Genomic DNA, 20032 nt, shown 5'->3' on the forward strand with positions numbered 1-20032 from the left:
CGCAAAGAAAATAATAATATATACAGTCAGGTTTTTTTTACGCGAAGGATACGTACCTCGTAAAAAAAAACCGCGTAAAAAACCGCGCTAATTCAAAAATCCGCGTAAAAAAAACCGCGTCAATTAAAAAATCCGCGTTAATTCAAAAATCCGCGTAAAAAAAACCACGTTTTTTTTAAATCCGTGTAAAGTAGTCCAGCAAGAAGGGCTTTAGAAAAAACCCGAGACGCTCTAGAACCAGTATTTAAAATTGTCCTCTTTGACGGTCATTCCGGATCTTTCGGTGGGCGGAGAGTATTTTTGGACTAAGTCTTTTACTAGATAAACACTTAAACGTTTCTGGTTCCAAACCCACGTTAATTCGGAAATTCGTGAAATTTTTTTTGAATTGGCGCGGTATCGCGTAGAAAAAACCGCGTTAATTCAAAAATCCGCGTAAAAAAAACCGCGTTTATTCGAAAATCCGCGTAAAAAAAAAACCGCGGTAATTCAGAAATCCGCATAAAAAAACCTCGTAAAAAAACCTGACTGTAAATATGGTAACAAAACGTTCTTCATTATTGTTAACAAAAGTCGGATTAATCAACATATGAATTGATAAACAAATGAATTAGTTTACACACCATTCATTATTCAAACGGTGCTCTGACGAAAGCTCCTATAACACCGTAAATAAGAAATCACATAAAATCTCCTGCCTTCATCCCTCTGGGCAAAATCAATTTCTTCCCTGCGCCATCAGCGCAAAGCAATATGTGAAACTAGCTCGCGAGACGAGCTCACGAGAATTTGCGCGCAAGCTGTCTCGTGTGCGCAACGCCCATGCACCGCGCTCGTTACGTTGAGAGACGAGATATCTTCGTGTATGTCGCAAAAGAAATTTCATGCGACGAGACATGGCTCGTACGTATTACAAGTTCTCTCGCTCGCATGTGGCGCACAGCACGAAACGACTGAATGAGAAACGAGACTTGTAGCGCAAAGCGCGTTGTCTCTTTTTTGTACGAGCGAGATTTCAGGAAGTCTGCTCTAAAGTCCAAAAAAACCGAAAAACAGATCACCGAACAATGCTTTCGAAAACGCATGATTCGCCCTCGTAAAACTCAGAAATGATCCTCAATTATAAGGAAAAATCCCGAATAGGTCAAATAAAATGGCCTAAGAGCGTTTCTAAGGACCAGAAAGGATTAACAATTGCATTTCACGCCAACTCGTCTTTGGCACTATGGCTGTTCAGTGAAACTTGATGAAGTTGTACGAAATTAAGTAATTTTGCATACTTTTTTTCGAAAATTTATCTAGACTAACATTTGAAAAGCGTTGAAGTTTTTAACCCCTCAAAACATAGCTTCTAGGAAATTGTCTGTATTTTAATGTTAAAATGTTGGAAAACAAATAAATTCGAGATCATACACTGAAACAATTGATTTTAGAATAATAAATTGATTTAAATAAAAACGGTTATTTTTTATCTCCTGAGAGTTAAATACAAAGAAGCTTAAACACTTATTTTAAGATGACCGAAAACTTATTTTTTTTAAAAAATTCTCCGCGAAAATCAGTGACATTGATATCTTTCGAAAAAAAAAATCATCATTCGAAAAAAAAAAAAACTAAAGTCTGGATATTTGATGTCAAATATTGTATTAAATATTCAAAAATTATGATAACTAACGCTCATAGGCTGTGAAAACCCAGCATTCACAATCACTATCGGTGCGCTACAAATTTCCGCGGCGGCACGCGGCGGTTTAAAACGCGAAAAACGTGATCGTCAGCTTTTTGAGTATGAAAATGCCATTCAAACGCTAAAGTGTATTCGACAAAGTTTTTGTAGATCTTAAGAGGTATCTTTCGATGTAAATAAATTTTTGATTAATTCACCTAAACTGCCGGTAACCGCAAGTCAGTCCCATCTGTAAAAATGTTAAAACGAGAAAACAGCTTCGAAAGATATTTCATTCACGCTCAGTTATCACTTATTTAAGATGAATTATTTTGACAATATTCATGCTAAAATATAGTTTGCATACTAGCCTGCACTAATTACGTTGTAAAAACCATTGATATATTTGATTTTATGATAAAAACCTTGAGTGTGACTGACTTGCCGTTACATTCTACACCGAAGAGAAAAGTAACCGCAAATCAGTCACATTGCCATGTTGAAACTATAGTGCTTGTTGACGTGTTGTTATTCGTTGCCGTGGAAAACTGTCAATCCTTCGCTGTTAGGAAGTGTATGTCCATGAGAACCTTTTAAGAATTGTCGACGTTGGAACATCTCATGATGTACGGAACCGATGAAAGCTTATCCGGTGAGGACTCGGATAAAGAAACTGAAGCCGGGACTGCAGTTGGTTCATCTGACAACAAATGTCAAGATGATCCAAATCATTTGAGGTTCGAGCATCACCTTTGGAGATTTCTTGGAACGATTCCCTGGATTCTGATGGAAGTTTTTTCGATACTCAAGATTTTGCGGATAGATCTACGAAGAAGCGAACCAAAAAAAAAAAAATTTACTTGAATTCGTATTAGCAGGAAATTGCTCCACATAAATTCATCACCAATTCAAACTAAAAAATAATCCCAATAATTGATATTTATTACTAGATAACTTATTTTCATCTAAACGGTCGTATCGAACTCTTTTTTACTCCCCATTCATTTTACTTTTGTATTATGCATGTTTTTTTTTTGTAAATCGGGACTGACTTTTGGTTATTTTTCTTCTGAGACTGACTTGCGGTTACTTTGCCTAATGTGACAATTCGACTTGGTATTGATTTCCACTTTTGTTGAACAAACCACTATTTTTTATCGGTACATCTGAAAATATACTCAAAGCTAGGCCAAAATACGATGCTAACTCAAAATTGACAAAATTACAGATGGGACTGACTTGCGGTTACCGGCAGTAAAAGTGAGAAAAAAAATTATTATTTTGTTTACTTATCAAACCCAAAAGAAGTCTTCAGCAAAGTTGTAGACAATTTTTTGTAGAAAAACTTTGCTGAAGACATTTTGGTTCTACCTCTTGAAAATCGACCACATACAGGTAGTTTTATACACAGACATTCTAGAAGATTTTAAAAATCGAGAAATACTACATAACTTTTTCTAATGTGATTTTAGAGGCCTACTATGTTCTAGATATTTCTTTATATTCAAAAAACACATCATTCAGCCGAATGTACCTTGGGCAAATTTTCAACTTTTTCATAGGGTTTAGGACATTTTAGATAAAAAAATGCACTTTTTCAAACTGAAATTTCTCTAAAAGCTGCAAAAACAACAGTATTCACTTGAAAGATTGGAATTAGTACTAGCATGCCCAGGTGGTTCCACTAGTCTCTTGCTGTCTTTTAAAGACTTGGGCCTGGGTAGAAAATATTAGTTTTTTGGTTTTTCGGCTTTTTTTATGTTTTTTTCTTCAAAGATGTACAGAGTTTCGATTTTTGATTTTTAATAAAAAAGTACGGAAAGCATTTATGTTTAGGGCACCATGCATTATTTAGAAACATAAAAATAGAAAAAAAAATTTTTTTTCGGAAATTTTTTTTATGTCACTAGTGTATTTTTTTTTCAACAAAATTAGCAACATTCTTAGACGTTTTTACAATGCTTGAATTCTGAAAAGAAAATGTCAGCCCAGGGTAGATACTTATATTTTATTAAATTTGTCCATACGAAGGTCTCTCGGTATGAATTAGGAATCTCCGTATGGACAAAATTAAAAAAAAGGTGTATCTATCTCTGAGCTGACATTTTCTTTTCAGAATTCACCATTGGAAAAACGTCAATGAATGTTGCTGATTTTGTTGAAACAAAAAAAGACCTTGGCATCTGCATACACTAGTAACATAACAATTTTTTCGGAAAATATTTTTTTTCTATATAAAATTGTCTACAACTTTGCTGAAGACTTCGTTTTGGTTTGATAAGAAAAAAAAATTTTTTTATCTCACTTTTAGCTGAATTAATCAAAAATTTATTTACATCAAAATATGCCTCTTAAGATCTACAGAAACTTTGTCGAATAACCTTTAGTGTTTAAATGGCATTTTTATACTCAAAAGGCTGACGATCACGTTTTTCGCGTTTTAAACCACTACTGTGCACGGGCTCAAAATCACCGGCGGTCATGTGCGTAAAAGTGTCGGCGGCGCAAAGTACCAGGTCTATCTGTGAACAATTAATCCATGAAATGTACTTTGTCGAATCTGTCTTAAAAGTTGGAATATCTTTGTAATTTACGTTTTACAAAATACTTGTTTTATTTTACTGAATTAAATTAATGTAAAAAAATGTTTATGTAGAAAATACTCCGCCATTCTAAATAATATCTGAGGTTGATTTTTTGCTTCTGTGCATCATTACAATTACGGAAACACCCATATTGAGTGGTATTTGATAATTTTCGGCTGTTTTTCAGCCCCCCCCCCCTTCTTCCAATGTAGGGAGGGGTGTCAAACCATCATAGAAACATTTTTCACCTCCAAAGACCTTCACAAACCAAATTTGGTTTCATTTGCTCGGTAGGTTCTCGAGTTGTGCAGAAGGTTGTGTTTCATATGTATTTTACCCCTCCCTTTCTGAAGAGGGAGGGGTGTCGAACCATCAATAAAGTATTTTTTGGCCCCAAAAATGTTCTCATGCCATGTTTGGTTCCATTTGTTTCATTAAATCCCGCGTTATACCCATCAAACTATCATAAGGACCTTTCTTGGCCCCAAAAACCCCTACATTCAAATTTTCATGTCAATCGGGTCAGTATTCAGTGATCCATATAGAGATCAGACAGACAGACAGACAGACAGATAGACAGACAAAACTATATTTTTATATGTATAGAAGAAGAAGATAGAATCGCAGATGTTTTTCTTCTTGCGCTAGTAATGCAATTTCATAAATGCGTGATTTCTAAGTTTGCCTTGTACGGCCTCCAGTTCAAGAGGTTGAAAAACTCCTCAGAGACCGTGTCAAAATGGATTTTAGTCGTGTTACGTGTTTGTTATCTTGTAATTACGTGTTGCGTTCAGCCTTATTAACTTAAGATAGCTGAGCAATTCGTTGAGGAAAGAGTGTGATCCCAGGATGGTTGAAAATTGATTTCTTTTGTGTTCAAAATCAAGTTTTTGAAAAAAAACGCTATTTTCTTCTACTTCACGCTCTACGGACAAGTTACAAGAACGGAGGCCAATGAATACGAGAGAGGTTGAGGGAGCATTTTCATGATTTTTACATCTTCCCTCTCTCCTTCCTCGTAGCATTTGGTAAAAAATTTTTAACCCCCCTTAAAACGTAGCATTATACCCCCCCCTCCTTCCGTTCTATACAAAACAGGTTTAAGGCTGTAGTGTGCAAGGCTTGGAAATAGTTAATGCTTTACCCGATCAGAAAGACAAAACAAAAATGTAACAAAGGCTGTTAGTTTGTAATGTGGAAAACCTTTCAGGTTGTGTTTTAATTTTGATCCCGTTAGGTGTTAAAATAACAGAAATCATAACAAAAAATATTCTACTAATATCAAACCCATATCAAACTTCGTTACTAACGTATCAGCTTTCTAACAAAATTAGATAGCACATAGAACAGTATGATAACAACCATTGTTATAAACAACAGGTTTTGATAGAGACGAAAGAATTCTTAGATTTGTTTCAGAACAACTTCATTTCAGGATTTGTTCTTATAACTCATTCAGATTCAATTTTGTTATCAAAAGCAAATGGGAAAATACAATATCGTATCAAAATGTGTTATTTGTATCTCCCGTTGAAAGAATTTTGTAATTTTTTAGTTATGCTCTTCTGATCGGGTACCTGTGAGAACACCATTCTATGTTTTCATCATCATAACTCAAAATCGGTCATTTATGGCTTATGGGACTGTCAACCATAAAATTTGCATTTTTCGGCAAATGCATTTCATCTCAAATTTGAAGGTTTCTTCGTATTTCTCGCAAAATTTTACGTAAGTAACACTTATCACTTCCGATCAAAAAAATTTATGTCTGGATTCCTTGGTTTATTTTCTTTAAAAATCACCTATCTGTATTTTTCGGGCATCTTACGTGTATAAATTGTGGAAAAAATTAATTACGAAATTTACAACTATTTTTTAAATTTTTTTTCATAGCATTTTTACGAAAATAGAGAGAGGCTCATATTACCTCGGAAAGATAAGTGTTTTTTACGTAAAACTTTCCGAGGAACATAATAAAATTATCAAATTTAAAATAAAAATGGCTACATTTGCCGGAAAATGCAAAAGTTTTTAAATACAAAAATTATCTATCTGGCAACACTTCCGGGCAAAAGTTTCTTTTCTGGATTCCTTAGTTTATTTTCTTCAGAAATCACAGTAGATGAAAGTATTTTTCGGGCGTCTGTAAATTTTAGGCAATAGAAAACAGTGGTTTTGACGAAAATATGCATTATCTTGCAACAAAGAGGGGAGTCACACAGAGCGAGGGGTATTCCAATCGACACCGAAATTGGGTTTTTCCCAAAAGGACACTAGATGAATAATTCCCTCAAATTTGAGCAAAATCTGTTATTGTCGTGTCCAAATTAGTGCTTATTTGTGGTCACTTCGTATGGAATGACCCCCTTAATTTTCTATTTATTTTTTTAGTACGAAACAAAAAACACTCAATAATTTGTAAGAAATGTCATGAATAGTAGGGGAACTGTTCAATTATTCATCTCAGCCCATGTATTCATCTTATACAACTTGGAAACACAATTGAAAACAGGAAAAAAAACGCTATTTTCTCACTAAACCAATCTACTAATCCATGGAATGGATTCTTCTTAGTTCACTTGAGATTTCTTATAAAGTAGAATCCTCAAAAACTCATTCAAAAGCTCTTTATTTGATATTATAGTCGCGCATCTGCATTCGAAAACTCATTTATTTCAATCACCTACCTCAGAAAACAAAATCCGCGCGTTGCTCTATACAGCTACAACGGACTCGTTCAACAGCCAATCAAAGTTTTTCATCACTGGCGTACCACTTTTCATTCGAAACGCTAAAAAAATCACTTACTACACTAAGAATACTGTAATCTTTGAAATGTTCACCCCAAATTTCCAAAAAAAAAGCTTGAATTAGCAGAAATATATGAGATGAATTTTTACATATCCAAAATTTCAACTGTATGTATTTTCATCTGTGAAGAAAATAAAAAGTTGCCACATCAATTTCTGTTAACACGAAAAAATCGTACTGAGAAAGTTGAATTATTCCGACATAATTGACATAAATCGACAGCACGACAGTGGTTACCAAGGTTACCAATTTTGCACGTAAACAACTACAGCGGATAGCTAGGTAACCTACTATGACGGGCTGCGGCGACGTTCATTCATGATAATGTGATTCATTCATGATTAATAGTGTTATTAATATGGGGGCGTCGTGAGATGAATAATTGAGCTGTGCTTTCAGACAATGTGGGCAGTAGGGAAAGCGAAAAATAAGCTAATTGGAAATATGATACAGATTTGGGAAAATATACCGCATCCCGATGGGACATGAACCCGCAATCTCCCTGTCTCCGACATGGTGTTTTGGCCAATTAAACTACGCGGGACGGTGGTACTGTTCAACAATTTATATGCGTATCACATTCCACTGCCGACTTATTCTATTGCTCATCCCTAACTACACACACTGCTGTGCAAGCGTTATTTATAGACTGAAAAAAATGTCTCATCACACACAGAAGAGTCAGCTGATGCTGATAACTCTTATAGACCTGTGTGATCGAGACCAAAGTCAGTCTGAGTCGTGCTTGCAAGTTCTCCGTAGGGATAAATTATTCGAACTAAATTTCTATTTTTTAACAACGGCTTTAACATTCAAGTTAATTAAGCAGACACTGTGGGCAGTAGGGAAAGCGAAAAATAAGCGAACTGGAAATATGAAACGATTTGTTTTACAAAATTCAGGATAAATCTAGCTAAGTTTACTGAATATACAAAGCTGGATGATTACATAAGAGTACGTAAGCGTATTTTGTTTATTTGTTCAATGATTTCGTGAAAATTAATAAGGATTTTTATATTTTGCTCAGTGTATAACATTGGTTTTATCTCTCAGCTTTAACAAGAATACATTCTGCTTCCGTTAGCTGGTGCGTTTTACCCCAGAAAGGTCCCGAGAATTAAAAAAAATGCATATTTTTAAGGCAGATTGGACAAAGTACATTCGATGGAGAAGCATTGCTGCTTAAACGCTTGTTCAGAGCAATTTTAGGTAACTAAATTGTTTATCAGGAAACTCTGGATACTACCAACATGAACGAGGGGACACGGAATCCATCAAAAGTAAAATAATATCGGATAAAACTTGAATGGAGTGAAATATATTAAAACAAACTGCAACTTAAAATAGACGATTCAAGCTAATATTAAGCAGGGGATTGCCGATAAACGTCTTTGAAGGCCAGGTAAGGCCAGTAAAAGAATGATTTCAAATGGAGCCGTGAATCATTGGAATTAATTCCAAAGACCAGAGAAGATTATCCATGAATACAAGAAAATAATCCCAAATGCAGTTAAGAATTACTGAAAAAGTTCCAAGAAAAAAAAAACAAACAAACAAATAAGCAAATGATCCCAAATGGAATGTTACTAAGAAAGGCCGAAAACCAAAATTAGCTCAAGCAAGAAACGTTTCTAATGGCCAGCAACACCAAAAATCTTCCTGAATTAAGTATATAATCACCAGCAAGCGTTTTTTAAGGCCAAAGTAGAAAGTTATCCCACTTTAAGCTCAGAGTCATTAAAAAATAAAAGGAGAAAATGATCTCAAATTAAGCTCAGAATCATTCCAAAACCTTTCAGATTAGGTTAACTGAGTAAATGACCCCAAATTGAGCTAGAACTGACTAAAAACTCGAAAATGATGCTAAATTATTTTTAAAATGTTTCATAATCTGCTAAATGGTAGAAAATAAAAATGAGAATATTATTTATGTTGAAGCTCAGATTTGTCTCAGAGCCAAGACAACTGCAAATTAAGCTCCAAATCATCGGAATTCCCAAACTAAGAATCGCTGTAAATGTTTCAAAAAAGAAAAAAAAAGATTCAGAATGAAGTTTAAAATCGCCGAATAACGATGTTATAAAAGAAAAGGTTGAAAGAAAAATTGATTCCAAATTAGTTCAACCGAAAAACGACTCTGAAGTCCAGAGAACACTCAGGTCTACATGTGCTTATATAATGTTTAAGAATGGCCAGAGCAGAAAATAATCCAGAATTTAGCTCCAAATCTCCTAAAAACACTAACGGTTCATATATAGATAAATAATTAGTAAAAGATGTTTTCAGCCGGGATATGGTAGGCTGTCGTACAGAGTGATCTTGTTCAATGTTGTCGGACTGCCTGACCCGAATTCAGTTCATCTGAATGCATGCTTTGTCAATACCATGAGTTTGTGATAAAAGTGAAATAAAATGTTTTTACCAAAAAAATATAATATATAAAAAACAGATCAATCGACAAATATTTCAATCTACAAGACCTGACACTTCCAGAATTAGGAAAGAAAGCTATCTACCAAACCAGCTAACGCAAGTTAGGATAAAAGCAACTACGAAAACAAACATAAGAACACAATTTAACATTCATAGTTTACCAGGCGTACTATCTTGTATATCCTTGTGGTGCTTTAGTTCTCTAAGTGCTTTTAGTTCGTCTAAGCTTGAGCGACCTCCTGTGCCGTTCAGGATGCAAACCAGGCGAGTTTCAGTTCGGTTCGGTGTTGGGGGAAACGGGAGAATAGATACGTTAGTGTGCAGTTGGGAGTTGGAAAAGGGGGGGATCTCAAATCAGTTGGATCGTACGGGTTAGAGTAACATTACTGCTACGCAACGTGTGTTGTAATAACGATGCAACGAACATTGATAATAGGCCACATTTTTCGAGAGATATTAGAACATGAATGCTCATTCCTTACAGTTTAAAAGTGCTAAACGATTTGCGCTATCCTACCTGCACGACCGAGGAAGTTCGGATCACCGAAGAATGGGCTGCGCGAGTCCATTCCTGGTTCACCCTTTTGTCCGACGATCGATAATCCTGGAGGACCGGGCGGTCCTGGGGGTCCCGGTGGTCCTGGCATTGGTATGTACTGAACTCCCTCGCCGGATGCGGCTGGCAGTCCGGGAGGACCTGGGAGTCCATCACGTCCGTCTATTCCTCGGTCTCCTTTTTCGCCTTTGGGCTGTAAGTGTAGAAGCAATTAAGTAGTATTTGTTGCTGAATTAATTCATAATTATCTCATCTGTACAAGTCAAACTTATTTTAAATTTCGGCATTTATAAGAATCTTTCTATATATTATCAAAATTCAGTCACCCAATGACTGGAAACTAAAGTACTGTGAAACATTCCACAGAGTGTTAATGAATCGACTTTCCATCCGAAAATCCCAGCAGCGTGAGCGCTTTTCCCGCAGTAAAACTGCAGTCTCATGCTTGACGGAAATATCTATGAAGCGAAAAGTGACCGCACATACTACCCACAGGTCGAAGCGTCGTCGTCGTCGTCGTCGTTGTGCTTTCAAATTCTGAACGTGAAAATCTGGAATGTGCGGAATCTCCGCTTTCGTCTGAGAGTTTGTTTTTGTGCTATTGTCTTTCTCTTTTACTAGAATTGTTCGTGGGATCCCTCTAACCGCAGAATGATGTCCGATTTCCGGGAATCTACCAGCAGCATCACTGTTCCATTCCATCTGAACAAGCGCAATTTACCAGCTACTACTAGCTACTACATTTATATACTTCGTTACAGAGATGATCTGGTGACCTTGCGGTTGCTGGTTGAGTAACAGTCAAAAGTTGCAGCAGTAGAAGAAAATATCGAAGAAAAAGGTCGCCCTTTAATCAGTTAACCACAGGAACAGAGGCGGCATTTGGCTCTAATTCCAAAATCGAACCCTTCTAAGTCGGACCAACAGTTACCAGTACTGATCCATCGAGCTTCGAATGGAAACGTACTTCGATTTGACCTGACCAGTTGGCATTCGGGCGGTATTTTTATGTGCTTTGCATTTGGATTTCCCTGGGCTACAGCGCTGATGTTTTCCGCATTTGAATAACATATATGTTTGATGTGCGGCAAGGGGCGGAATGTTTCCTCGGGGAGCAAGCCAGATGCTGTGATTGCATGGAATTTAAAGCGCTTTCGCCCTGTTAAGCTGCTGGATGAGAAAAAAAAAACATTGCAGAACCGATGTGAAAACAGCGAAGCGTTCAAGAATGTTTAGCATATTTTCTGTGATAACTGCTGGGCAAATGTTGATTTTTAGTGTTCTGTTGGTGAGATCTTTGAAGACTATCTTAGACGGTTTTGCGTACTTGGTGTCGCAGGTGGGTCATTTTCAGTGGTTTTATTTTCAACCATTTCAATTTCGCCGGCATCTTGCATCCAGGCAGAATGTCAAACAAGTTCTCACTGCAAACACTGGAAGTATCTGAGAGAGAAATTTCTCTCTTTCTTTACGTAGCAATGCGTGTCTTCTTTACTTGCCCTGTCATCTCAGGTGATACGAAAAAGTAAAAGCAAAGCAAAGCCTTGGTGTTACATTCCGTATCGGCACTCGTCCTTCTGTTTTATTATACACAGACTTTGCAGCCAAGTATACAGGACAATTGCGGGGCTAGCGCTACGACCCTACTGACACTAACAGTCTCTCACGAGCCGGGACTCGAACCTACGACGACTGGTGCGAAAAAGTTAAAGACAAATATTAAATTCATAATAGGTAGTCTTAAAAAGATTGCTGTTAGCCAACCTTCAGGTAGTCTTCAAAAGATGCGCTGTCACAAAACACAAATTTTGAAGCTATAGGCAGCCAAAGACTAATCCACAAGCAACCGAAAACGCGACCGACCTGCCAGACAGCTCGAGCCATACTAATACATAAATATTGATTTTGACTAATTTGAAGTGTGTTATTACTTTCTAAGACGGTCAGTAAGCTGCATTTTCTGTTGTTACATGTTCTGAAGCAGTTGTTCAGAACCAGATGATTTGTTAGCATTTAGTAGCTGAATTGTCAAACTATTGTTTCGTTACCCTTTCCCAAAACAGACTTCATTTCGACATTGTTGCGGGTTCTAAGAGTTTTTGGCAACATACCAGGTAGCATGCAGCGTATCTAAGTTAGTTGTTAACTGAAGTTTTTAGTCTTTGGTCATCTTACATTGTGACAGTGTCGAATTTTGCATCCCTATCAGTAATGCTAGAAGTGAACAAAGTTACTTGTTACGATTCGATTTTTTTTCGTAAATGAAATTTTAACAGCAATCGAAATGGAAGTACATTCCTACAGCATTTAGTTTCAAAACCATTCAAAGTGCAAACATGAACACTGAGCTTGTGTATTTATTTATATTCAATTCGCAATCGAATGAGTTTGCGGAATTGCGAAACATGAACCGGTATGACCGAGCGTATTATGATGAATGTGTTATACCTCCCAAATGGCATCAATATACTGCTAACTCTTGCCGCAGATTTCGTTTCAAAATCATCACACATACAATGTTGCAAATAATCATTTTACCTTTCCTCCCACTGCTACCCAAGTGCAAATCGAAAATGAAACTGGGGAAATCACGGCACCACCTCCTCATCCTCCGTTCTCTCTTTCTCTTCAATGCATTTATACACAGATACTCTCAGCAATAGATCAAAGTACATTTCCAGATTTCAGCTGCCCTTCGTTTGGTCCCCATTGCCATTCCGTTCTCGTCCATCATCGTCGCACTGGGTACCACCGGAACAGTCTGACCTTTCAACACCGCTGATTTGGAGCCATTTCTCTTAGTTTACCAGATTTCAAGATTCTTTCTATTTCACACTTCCGGTCGCCGACCAGTTTCTCTCCGTTCCGGGGAATTTGTTCGATGCTGCTGAGGTGGTAAAACTATTTTAAAGCTTAGCAGCACCGAATATTGTCTCGCACGGGCACACCCACCAAACTTAAGACTCGTTACGATTTTTGGGTCATAAATTTTACCCTGTCTGAAAACCCGGTCTCGTTACTGGGAAGGACTTCTACATTAGACTGGCTCCCACCCCAGAGCCCTGCCTGTGCACCCGACGAAGGGTTTAAGTGGCAGACAGCAGCTGCCCCAAGAAGCACAATTTGTGTGAAGTATATATTTCATGTTCTCTTTAGCATTCCCAAACTGGAGCGCGGCCCTCCGATGCCTCTTACACTGGTGCAGACTGATCCTACGACGGCGAAGCGGAGTGTCTCTTCCAGGAACACCCGTGGGAATAGAAGAAGTCCACCACCCCGAACAAGCCAGTCAGTCGTCAGACCGAGCGCTCGTTTGCGAAGTCTGCTTGAAGGATACTGAGGATACGCTAAAAGCGAAGAATCCTCCAGGCAGAAACTCATTTCCTTCAAGACGAAGCACTTTGTTAGATTCGAGTGGGAATGGGAGAGAGGCTGCTGCAACCGTCCTAATCTAACATCCCCAGTAACCATACGGCAAAGAAACAAGCGTGTCACTTCTTTCAACCGTGAATTCTAACTTATCGTCGTCGTCTGAAACCCGTCTTCCCATCCTAATAGCTACCCAACTATTTTTCAACAAGATTTAAACAAGTCGTACCTTAAACTTGCACTTTATAAATAATGCATGTCAAGTTCGCCTCATTGCCACCGTCTTGATTCTGTCAGCAGCAGCAGCATCGTTGCCCTCTGTTCGTTTCTGTATCACTATGGATTAATTTTTTTCTCTTCGCTCCACCAGTTTAAATTTGCTTTTATAAGTACGATTTGACATTTGTTAGCATCTCTCTCATCCTCACTTACGTTAATTGGTAAACGATTCCACAAGAATAGCTGTAGCATGTACCAGCACTGTTGCCCTGGTGGGGGTCTTATAAAATACTAGTCTATTTTTATTCTAGATAGGGCGACAGCCCCACCAAGGAGGAATTAACGCGTAGAACAAATCTGAGCTTCTTCGTTCAGAGAACGTAGCGCAGTCACCCTGGCACCCCTCTAGAAGTAAGCATGTCAGCTTTTATTCGAACGATTACTTTAGAATCACTTACACATCGTCTGGGTGCTTTGCCAGGTCGGTGGTGATCCCAATCTGTACACAAACATACACACAATAAAGAGCTGGGGGTGTGTTTATCTCGCATTTCTATTCTTTCATCTGATGTTTACAGGTGCGAAAGTTTGCAATAACGACGACGTTCCGGTGATTGGGACGCATGACTATAGTAGCTAGGTACTTCAATTTTAATCACGACACGGTCGGGTCCTATTTGTTAAGGTAAATGTGAGAATGTGGAAATTGTCGTCTACAGATGACGCTCGGTTGACAAACGCAGGTCGCAATCTTTGAATGGGATCTTCTTGTAAGACTTTCGAGAGATTTTACTGTGTTTGTTCCGAATAGATGCAATAGAAAGCAAGTTTCGGTACACAATGCGCTTCAGTCGGGTGTGGAGGGGGAGACAGAGCATGGTACTCCGTTCTGATACCAGTCAAGCAGAATGGAAACGTTGTAGTGTGAAATTACATTTAATTACACAAATAATCTGACCGAAAACTTTGCATTATTTTGTGAGGGAAGTAAATGTTCTACTTGTGAAATGTGCGACAAAGACCATTCGCTTGATAAAACCTTGCAAATTTAACATGAAGCATTCAAATCGATAGAGCCTTTTCCAGAAAACCGTGCTAGTTGAGTGATTACTATACCCAAGTAACCAAAAGTTCCGATTAAAGTAGATGTTTATAACTTATTAAGTAAAACGAAGGATCATAAATAGACTTCTCTTCAGCTTAATTTTCAAGTAACTAACCATACTTCACATTCACAAGTTCACATCAAGGTTAAACGCTTGCGAGACTTTAGAAAAAAAGGCTGACGCGGAACTTACATTGGACAGTTATCTGGTTTGTTTTCATTTTGCTGCAAAATTAATGGTTAAGTAATCGAGAAAGGTTACTTTTTCAAAATACATTACCCCTCTAGTGTCCAGTGCCGCCTTTAGACGAGCTTTAGTCAAACCTCTAAAAAGCTTTAATAAATACTTAAAAATGTTTATTAAGATTCATAGTGATTTAAGTCCGTCTAAATTTACAACAATTTAATCACGAGCGATACCGGGAACGTTCAAACAGTACGATACCGCATTTAAATTATGTTGAGGCCACATATATCGATCAAAGCAAGTATAGTTTTAAATAGTCTTTGAATTTCATTTCTTTCCATAACTTTTGGGCCACTTATTAATTTGTTATGAAGTTTTTTTTTTTTTTCTTCACATAACATTTATTTGACACGGCACAAATACAATTTAATGTTTAACGGCGCCAATTATATCTGATGACTTAAAATCTAAAGCAAATTTTTTATCCTCGCTGCCGACTACGAGCTGAAATTAAGTCTAACTTAAAACTAGCATGGGATTTCCAATCAGTGTTTTGTTGTTCAATGGTCGTCTGATAATCGTCGAATGGCATGTATGGATTCGTTCTGCTGAGCCACGATGTCGTGAGTTGGGACAGAGGCTCGTAGTCCTTGGGTCCTGGTTCTATTGTGCGGGGTCTGGTTGCTGGTTTTGTGCTTAAGGTTCAAACGTGTTCTTGTCGTTTTGTTGGGTGTAGACGGAGGGGAACGGGACTAGACTGGGGCGTGGATGGATTTCAGGAAAACGTATATAAGGGACATGTAGGATAGGTCACGGCTCGCCAAGACATCACGAACAGGAACAGCCGGCTGTCTACCCTCGGCCTGCAGGGAAGCTATTAATTTAGACCTGGCGTCACGGTGTACAGGGCATGACCAAACCACATGCTCTATGTCGTGATAACCTTCACCACAGGCACAGATACCACTTTCCCCGAGCCCAACACGACGGAGGAGCGCGTCAAATCTATAGTGATTGGACATAAGCCGGGACATCACGCAAATGAAATCCCGACCTACATCCAACCCCTTGAACCACGGGTTCGTCGATACCTTGGGGATTATGGAATGTTACCACCTTCCCAATTCCCCTCTGGTCCAAGCATTTTGCCAACTGATGATCGTATTCTGACGTACAAATGCGAAAAATTCATTAAAGGCAATTGGTCTTTCATAAATATCACCGTTTGTTGCGCCCACCTTAGCCAAAGAGTCCGCTTTCTCATTACCCGGTATCGAGCAGTGAGAAGGGACCCACGCTAAGGTAATCTGAGTAGATTTTTCGGATAAAGCACTCAGATGTTCCCGTATTTTCCCCAGGAAATACGGAGAGTGCTTAACATCTTTCATCGATCGGAGAGCCTCAATGGAACTGAGACTGTCCGTAAAGATGAAATAATGGTCCGTGGGCATTTTTTCGATAATCCCTAGGGTGTACTGAATTGCAGCTAATTCTGCGACGTAAACAGAAGCAGGATTATCGAGCTTATGGGAGACGGTTAAATTGTTATTGAAGATACCGAAGCCAGTGGACCCATCAAGAAGTGATCCGTCAGTGTAGTACATATTGTCGCAGTTGATGTTTCGATATTTATTGGAAAAAATTTTAGGGATCTGCTGCACGCGTAAATGATCCGGGATTCCACGAGTTTCTTCTATCATGGATGTATCGAAAAACACAGTAGAATCAGAAGTATTTGATAAGTCGACACGATTTGGAATATTCGAAGAAGGGGTAATATTTTGGGACATGTGATTGAAATACAATGTCATAAAACGGGTTTGAGAATTAAGTTCGATTAACCTTTCAAAATTTTCAATCACGGGACGGTTCAAGACCTCACATTTGATTAGAATACGAGAAGACAGGCTCCAGAAGCGGTTTTTCAATGGTAGTACTCCAGCTAAAACCTCCAAACTCATCGTATGGGTCGACTGCATGCAACCTAAGGCGATACGCAAACAACGATATTGTATTCGCTCCAGCTTGATCAAATGTGTGTTTGCTGCGGAGCGGAAGCAGAAACACCCGTATTCAATAACAGACAATATCGTTGTTTGGTAAAGCCTTATAAGGTCTCCTGGATGGGCTCCCCACCATTGTCCGGTTATTGTACGAAGAAAATTCACTCTTTGTTGACATTTTTTCATCAGATACCTCACGTGACAACCCCAGGTGCCTTTAGGGTCGAACCAGACACCAAGATATTTGTGTACCAAAACCTGAGAAATCGTTTTACCCATTAATTGTGTTTGAAGCTGAGCAGGTTCATGCTTCCTAGAAAAAACTACTATCTCAGTCTTCTCCGGAGAGAATTCGATACCTAGCTGTAAAGCCCAAGCAGACAAATTGTCCAAGGTATCTTGCAATGGTCCTTGCAAATCGGCAGCTTTGGCTCCTGTAACAGAGATTACACTGTCGTCTGCAAGTTGTCTTATCGTGCATGAATTTGCCAGACATTCGTCGATGTCATTTACATAAAAGTTGTAAAGAAGGGGGCTTAAACATGAGCCCTGGGGAAGACCCATGTAGCTAATGCGAAAAGTTGCCAAATCGCCATGCGTAAAATGCATGTGCTTTTCGGACAACAAATTGTGCAAAAAATTGTTCAAAATTGGAGAAAATCCTTGTCGGTGAAGTTTACCCGAAAGAATGTCAATAGAAACGGAATCAAAAGCCCCCTTAATGTCCAAGAACGCAGACGCCATTTGTTCTTTACGAGCATACGCCAGCTGAATATCTGTTGAAAGCAACGCAAGACAATCATTCGTCCCTTTGGCACGGCGGAAGCCAAATTGAGTTTCTGATAGTAGACCATTTGATTCGACCCAGTGGTCTAAACGACGGAGTATCATTTTTTCCATCAATTTCCGGATACAGGATAGCATTGCAATCGGCCTATAAGAGTTGTGATTAGAAGCTGGTTTCCCTGGTTTTTGGATGGCGATCACCTTCACTTGCCTCCAATCCTGCGGTACAATGTTTTGCTCCAGGAACTTATTGAACAAGTTCAACAAGCGCCTCTTGGCATTGCCGGGTAGATTCTTCAACAAGTTGAATTTGATTCTATCTAATCCAGGCGCGTTATTGTTACAGGACAGGAGGGCAACTGAAAATTCTGCCATCGTAAAAGGTGATTCTATCGCGTCGTGGCCCGGAGACGCATCGCGAACAATATTTTGCTCAGGAACAGAGTCCGGACATACTTTCCTGGCAAAATCAAATATCCACCTACTTGAAGACTCCTCGCTTTCGTTGACCGTTACGCGATTCCGCATTCTTCGGGCTGTGTTCCAAAGAGTGCTCATCGATGTCTCCCTCGACGTCTCGTTCACGAACCGACGCCAATATCCACGTTTCTTTGCTTTAGCCAAGCTTTTAAGCTTGGTATCAAGCTCCGAATACCGTAAATAGTCGCCAGGTATACCTCCCGTCTGGTAGGCCTTAAACGCGTCGGATCTTTGCGTGTAGACATCGGAGCACTCTTGGTCCCACCACGGAGTGGGAGGCCATTCTTTGATCGTTACGCCGGGATATTTTTTCGTTTGGGCTTGCAACGCGGCGTCGAGAATCAAGCCCGCGAGGAGGTTGTATTCTTCAAGTGGTGAATGATGTTGAATCGACTCGACCGCTTTTGAAATCATTTCCTCGTATAACTTCCAATCGACATTTCGTGTGAGGTCATACGGAATGTCAATTGGTCGCATGCGAGTTGACCCGTTAGTAATTGAAATAAGAATAGGCAGATGGTCGCTACCGTGAGGATCGAGGATTATCTTCCATGTGCAATCCAACCGTAGCGACGTCGAACATAAGGATAGATCCAAAGCGCTTGGGCGCGCTGGAGGTTTCGGGATACGTGTCATTTCACCGTTGTTTAAAATAGTCATGTCGAAGTCATCGCAAAGGTTATAGATTAAAGAGGAGCGGTTATCATTGTATGGGGAACCCCAAGCCACGCCATGAGAGTTGAAGTCTCCCAAAATCAAACGTGGCGAGGGAAGAAGTTCTATTAAATCAAAGAGCAGCCGTTGCCCAACCTGTGCTCTGGGGGGAATATATATTGAGGCAATACAAAGCTCTTTACCTTGTATTGTCATTTGACATGCGACAACTTCGATGCCTGGAATCGAGGGGAGGTTAATACGATAGAAAGAATAGCACTTTTTAATCCCTAAAAGTACTCCTCCATATGGGGTGTCTCGATCAAGGCGAATAATATTAAAATCATGGAAGTTGAGATCAATATTTGAAGTAAGCCAAGTTTCACAAAGGGAAAATGCATCGCATTTGTTTTTATTTATCAAAACTTTAAACGAATCAATTTTTGGTAAAATACTTCTACAATTCCACTGTAAGACAGAGATAGAATCCTTCATATACGCAGTTGAATTAGGCATCGAAGGATACAATCGCTGCAAGGAGAGGCCATTGGGCAGTCAACTGCTTCAAAAATGATCTAACTGTTGGGAGGAATGCTGTAAGAAAAATTTTAATTGGATCGGGTACATTGAAAGTTTCAAAAATCCAGTCCACAATGTCATAAAATTTCACTAATCCAGAGTTTGTTTCATCAACTGGGAGTGTAAAAGGAGCAACTGGGGTTTTAGATGTTCCTGGCAGTGCTGGGAACTCCTTCTGGGACTTTAAATTTGCAAGCTCAGGAGGAGTTTGCTTCGGTTTTTCCGCAGCACTGTTTGGTTTGTTTGTAACTTTCATTTCACTTTGAGAAATCTTAGGACCTTTTCTGGGAAGTTTAGGAGAGAGGAAATATTTTTCCTCTTTCTAGACTCCCCAGGATTGGCGTAAGATGCTCCCGCTGGTGAATCGTCAGAATCGGTTTCATCAGAGGACAACAGATCGAAGGGGTTCGAAGTAACGGGAGAAGTGGTAACGGTCTTCTTCAGCATGTCAGCGTAGGAACGCTTTGAATGCTCTTTGAGAGACCGTTTTATTTTATCCCTGCGCTGCATGTACACCGCACATGTCGAGAGCTCATGCAGATTTTCTCCGCAGAGAATACACTTTTCAGCGTTAACACTGCAAGAATCTTCCGCATGAG

General features: G+C 39.0%; 1 protein-coding gene across 15 annotated transcripts in view; it reads right to left on the bottom strand.

Annotated features, from left to right (window-relative positions):
• The window catches only part of LOC129725247 (collagen alpha-1(XVIII) chain), a 698730-nt gene that overhangs the window by 66798 nt on the left and 611900 nt on the right, over positions 1–20032 (bottom strand). For 12 of the 15 annotated variants that reach the window (XM_055680820.1, XM_055680831.1, XM_055680826.1 and 9 more), the window contains 2 exons: positions 10013–10244; positions 9657–9734 (listed from right to left, as the gene is read on the bottom strand). In XM_055680820.1, the coding sequence (XP_055536795.1) occupies positions 9657–9734; positions 10013–10244 (310 nt within the window). The remainder of the gene's footprint in view (positions 1–9656; positions 9735–10012; positions 10245–20032) is intronic. The other 3 variants (XM_055680832.1, XM_055680830.1, XM_055680823.1) reach the window with 2 other exon arrangements.

This window comes from Wyeomyia smithii, chromosome 2, assembly GCF_029784165.1.
Source record: "Wyeomyia smithii strain HCP4-BCI-WySm-NY-G18 chromosome 2, ASM2978416v1, whole genome shotgun sequence".
Taxonomy (NCBI): Eukaryota; Metazoa; Arthropoda; class Insecta; order Diptera; family Culicidae; genus Wyeomyia; species Wyeomyia smithii.